A 1,141-nucleotide genomic window follows, 5' to 3' on the forward strand; every position below is an offset into this window, starting at 1 on the left:
CGAGCCCCAGGTGGGCAGAGGAAACGTTACAGGGACACCCTCAAAGCCTCCCTGATAAAGTGCAACATCCCCACCGACACCTGGGAGTCCCTGGCCCAAAGACCAGTCCGCCCTAAGTGGAGGAAGTGCATCCGGGAGGGCGCTGAGCACCTCGAGTCTCGTCGCCGAGAGCATGCAGAAACCAAGCGCAGGCAGCGGAAGGAGCGTGCGGCAAACCAGTCCCACCCTCCCCTTCCCTCAACCACTGCCTGTCCCACCTGTGACAGGGACTGTGGCTCTCGTATTGGACTGTTCAGCCACCTGACAACTCACTTTAAGAGTGGAAGCAAGTCTTCCTCGATTCCGAGGGACTGCCTGTGATGTTGATGATGATGTCAGTTAAGGCACTCCATTGATTAGACCGTGCCAGGGTTCTCCGTATTTACACTGATGTTCCTGGAAAGTTAATCATTGATCAATCTCAGTGGCCAAGACTCTTTGCCTCGGCTCGAAATCCAAAAGTGGAGGAATATACACAGCGCAGGGGTTGAAGATGAGGACGATGGGGAGATTTGCCTTGTGTCTTCTCCTCTTCCTGGTGAGCGCTTCGCAAGGTAAGGTATTTTTTACATTCCATAGCAAAGAGTAAGGCTCGGATTTAACTGTCGGAAAGTACCTCGCATTCTCCGCCTGCAGTTAACGCACGCAGATCTTACTACGTACAGCATGTTTATAGGTTTACGGTAGCTCAGTGGTTAATGTTATTGGACCTGTAATCCAGACCCTGGGCTAATGATCCAGAGACACGAGTTCTAATCCCACCTCGGCAGCTGGGGATTTTAAATTCAGTTCATTAAAAAAATCCAGAATGAAAACGTTAGTGTCAGTAATGGTGACCATGTAACTACCGGATTGTCGTTAAAAACCCATCTGGTTCACTAATGTCCTTCAGACCCACAGCAATGTGGTTGTCTCTAAACTGCCACTCTGAAATGGCCCAGGGAGACACTCAGTTGTAACAAACCACTCATTCTTCTAAAGTCCAATAAGTATAGGCCCAACCTTTCTTCATAACACAACCCCTTCATCTCAGGCGTGTGTGTGTTTGTGTTTGTGGGAGTGAGAGTGTGTGTGTGTGTGTGCGCGTGTGTATGTGAGAGAG

General features: G+C 49.9%; 1 protein-coding gene across 1 annotated transcript in view; it reads left to right on the forward strand.

Annotated features, from left to right (window-relative positions):
- Positions 1-541: 541 nt before the first annotated feature.
- Positions 542-1,141, forward strand: part of LOC139230625 (complement C2-like) — a 91,546-nt gene continuing 90,946 nt past the window's right edge. The window contains exon 1 of the mRNA XM_070862441.1: positions 542-593. Within this exon, the coding sequence (XP_070718542.1) occupies positions 542-593 (52 nt within the window). The remainder of the gene's footprint in view (positions 594-1,141) is intronic.

Source organism: Pristiophorus japonicus, chromosome 19 (assembly GCF_044704955.1).
Source record: "Pristiophorus japonicus isolate sPriJap1 chromosome 19, sPriJap1.hap1, whole genome shotgun sequence".
In the NCBI taxonomy this organism is placed as follows: Eukaryota; Metazoa; Chordata; class Chondrichthyes; family Pristiophoridae; genus Pristiophorus; species Pristiophorus japonicus.